The 3,207-nt window shown below is 37.9% G+C and overlaps 1 protein-coding gene across 1 annotated transcript; it reads left to right on the top strand.

Moving 5' to 3' along the window:
- Positions 1–2,247: 2,247 nt before the first annotated feature.
- Positions 2,248–2,831, top strand: LOC132008769 (zinc finger protein 37A-like; the record flags this gene model as incomplete). Its single annotated transcript, XM_059387327.1, has 2 exons — positions 2,248–2,392; positions 2,668–2,831. Coding segments are annotated over 2 exons (297 nt in total), but the record flags the coding sequence as incomplete, so codon positions are not given.
- Between the last annotated feature and the right edge of the window lie 376 nt (positions 2,832–3,207).

Raw genomic sequence — 3,207 nt, 5'->3', positions numbered from 1 at the left:
CTACATGGAGCCTTTGTACTCCAAGGTTCACTTTTGTGTTATTTTTATGTATATTCATACTTCAACAAATTTACAAAAATCACAGAGTTGACAGTGACAAATTGCTTATCTAAAGAAGTCTCAAGGATATCATTAAGCTAAAATCAGGAGTCAGAATAACGTTAATTTTTTCATATACAGAGGTCAGAATTCTTCAGCATGTTTCCTTCCTTTTGTTTTCTTAAGAGAGAAAGAGACTGCACACATAAGCACGTGCATGATTAGGGGATGGGCAGAGGGAAAGGGGAAAGAGAATCTCCAGTGGACTCCCCATTCAGCATGGAGCCTGATGCAGGGCTTGATCTCACGACCCTGAGATCATGACATCAGCCAAAATCAAGAGTCAGATGCTTAACAGACCCATCCACCCAGGCACCCCTAAATTGAACACTTGTATATTTCATCATTAAGTGTAATATTTGCTGTAGGTATATGTGAAAGTCCATTATCACAGAAGGGAAATTTCTTTTTAGTTTGCCACTAGTTGTTTTTTGTTTTGTTTTGTTTAATCATGGTTTTGTGTATATACTCAGATGATCATTTTATCATCTCTTAGTTTTTATAATTATTCATTCTTACTTTTATTTCCACCTTCAGAAAATTCCTTCATGGCCTGTTCTTCTGTTTTCCAGTTACAAAGTGATTTTTTCTCACCTTGCATTTTTTTTTAAGATTTTATTTATTTATTTGACAGATCACAAGTAGGCAGAGAGATAGGAGGAAGCAGGCTCCCCGCTGAGCAGAGAGCCCGATGTGGGACTCGATCCCAGGACCTGAGATCATGACCTGAGCTGAAGACAGAGGCTTTAACCCACTGAGCCACCCAGGCGCCTCTCACCTTGCATTCTTGATTATTTTCAGTCTCTTACTTCTCTGAGAGCTTTCTGATTCATTGTTGGTGATGTCAAATGCTACCAAATTATTAATGTTTGTCAAATCTTTATTTTCATTCTAGACCTACAATGTTATGTTTCACATTTAAAATGTGTCTTGTTAAAATACAGTGTCCAGTTTATTTTTTCCTTTCTTATTTTGTGATTCTTGTGTTTATGCAGCTGTTTGTGCATATATTCTGAAGAAACTTCTTTCTGCCGATGATTGGTGGCCATGTTCTATCACTCTCTGTCCGCTTATCAATTCCCTATTTGTTTCACAGCTTATGCGGTAGTAGTTTTTCTAAGTGGTGGTTTTTGTCCTTTAGCTTTCCCTTTACTTTTTTGGGAGAATTGGTCTATAAATAAAAACCAAGTCACATAATTTTTATATACACTCAGATCTCTTCTCTGGCTTCCCTTTCTTTGAAACAGTGAGTCGTAAAGTACAGGCATGCACTCTAGATGACATCCCAAACAATCCAGTTGGTATCTTCTCTGTGTTCTACAGGTATTTCAAGTGTAACAGTTCTAAAATCTTCCCTTCTCATTTTCTACATGTCCTAATTATGGGCTCTAAATTGAAGACTTCAAACCTAGAATGTGTACTGCAGTGAAATAAAATATTAAGCTGTCTTTATTTTTTAAAGTTGAGGAAAAATAAAGCTTGTCACAAAATATATTGATAATTTATTTCCATAATTCATAAATACAAACGTGTAGTTCTCAGAAATACTCTCTAAGATTAGTGGTGATCACATATATTGGAGACTTGGTGTGAAACTACTCTGTAATCCATTCCATGGCTTGCTTTTTTCATGGCCCTTTCTGTCCTCACAGCGCCAGCTGTTTCTCAACATTTCCTGTGCTGTTTGCCCTCTGCTCATTTCCCAAATGTGCTAGAGGAGCCCTGCCTTCTCATGTACCATGGAGTTGTGTGAACAGCACAGCATTACTCTTTGTCCCATAGCTGTTCTTTAGTGAAGCTCAAAATAGAACTAATTTTCTTATTTATTTCAGTCTGTCTGCTGTGTACTCTCACCTTAGCGATTGTAACATACTACTGCGTGTTTTCTTATATTATTGCTACTTGAATCCAAGAACAATTTTAATAATCTTAGCATTTCTAAGAACTAGAATGGTTCCAGATACAGTGTGCGATTTGATCATTTTTTACATGAATAATACCTTAAGGCAATGGCATAGTATTTCCGTTATGGTTTCTCATCTTCCCTCAAAGTATAGAGCCAGATGTTTTGCAAACTATTTTGGTAATCCTGGTGAGGATTGGTTCCCATACGGCTTTTTCCATGTTACCCAATTCTGAACATTTCAGATTGAACAGGAATTCCAGGGATCAGTCTCGTTTAAGGATGTGACTGTGGGCTTCACCCAGGAAGAGTGGCAGCACCTGGATTCAGCTCAGAGGTCCCTGTATAGAGATGTAATGCTGGAGAACTACAGTAACCTTGTCTCACTGGGTAAGGTCTTTTTTTTTGTAATTCTAAGTAGCATGTTCTCATTCTTTTAACTGTGAAGCATATAGACACTGTAGAGTTGAATGGTTTTTAATACTGGAACTGAGGAATCAGTGTTGATTGATCTCTTTTGGGTACCAGGAAGATATTTGTGTTTACCTCTCCAGTGAAATGTTCAATAGCATCTTCATCGAGCAGCTCCGGAAGCTTGCTGCTCTTTCAGAGACCCTGCAGTCCAGGCCTTCTGGTCTGAATCCTGAACTGTTTTGCTTTGTCAGGGTATTGTGTTACCAAACCAGAAGTGATCTTCAGGCTAGAGCGAGGAGAGGAGCCATGGATACTGGAGGAAGAATTCCCAAGCCAGAGCTTCCCTGGTGAGTTAATGGACTCTGCACAGATGAACATCAGGGCGTTTAGTGTTTTCCCATGATTAACCCAGAGGTTGACAATTTCAAGAATATCTCTTTAGATGTCTTACTCCTGGGAACTGACTGGGAATACTGGTTTTTTAACCAAATCTCCAGAAACCACTCTTAAAAAAACATTTTTTGATTCACTTTTTGAGTATTTACCATTCTTACATCTTTCAAAAGACCAGTCTTTGCCTACCTTATTTTTACTGTTGTTTTTTTCATTCCTTTGTTTCCCAAAGCAGTTTCAGTTGCCTGCCTTACTGTCATCAGGCATTCTTTCATATGCTCGTTTTTTGACTCAAATAATTTTTGAGTAATTTCTATTATCTACGTGTCAATGAGCTTATACAAATAGCAGTAGCGGCCAACAAATACATGAAAAGATGGTCAGCATTACTAAACATC

The sequence above is a fragment of the Mustela nigripes genome, unplaced genomic scaffold (genome assembly GCF_022355385.1).
Source record: "Mustela nigripes isolate SB6536 unplaced genomic scaffold, MUSNIG.SB6536 HiC_scaffold_971, whole genome shotgun sequence".
NCBI classification, from domain to species: domain Eukaryota; kingdom Metazoa; phylum Chordata; class Mammalia; order Carnivora; family Mustelidae; genus Mustela; species Mustela nigripes.
The sequence above is the reverse complement of the archived record's forward strand: the minus strand, read 5'-3'. Positions and strand labels throughout refer to the sequence as shown.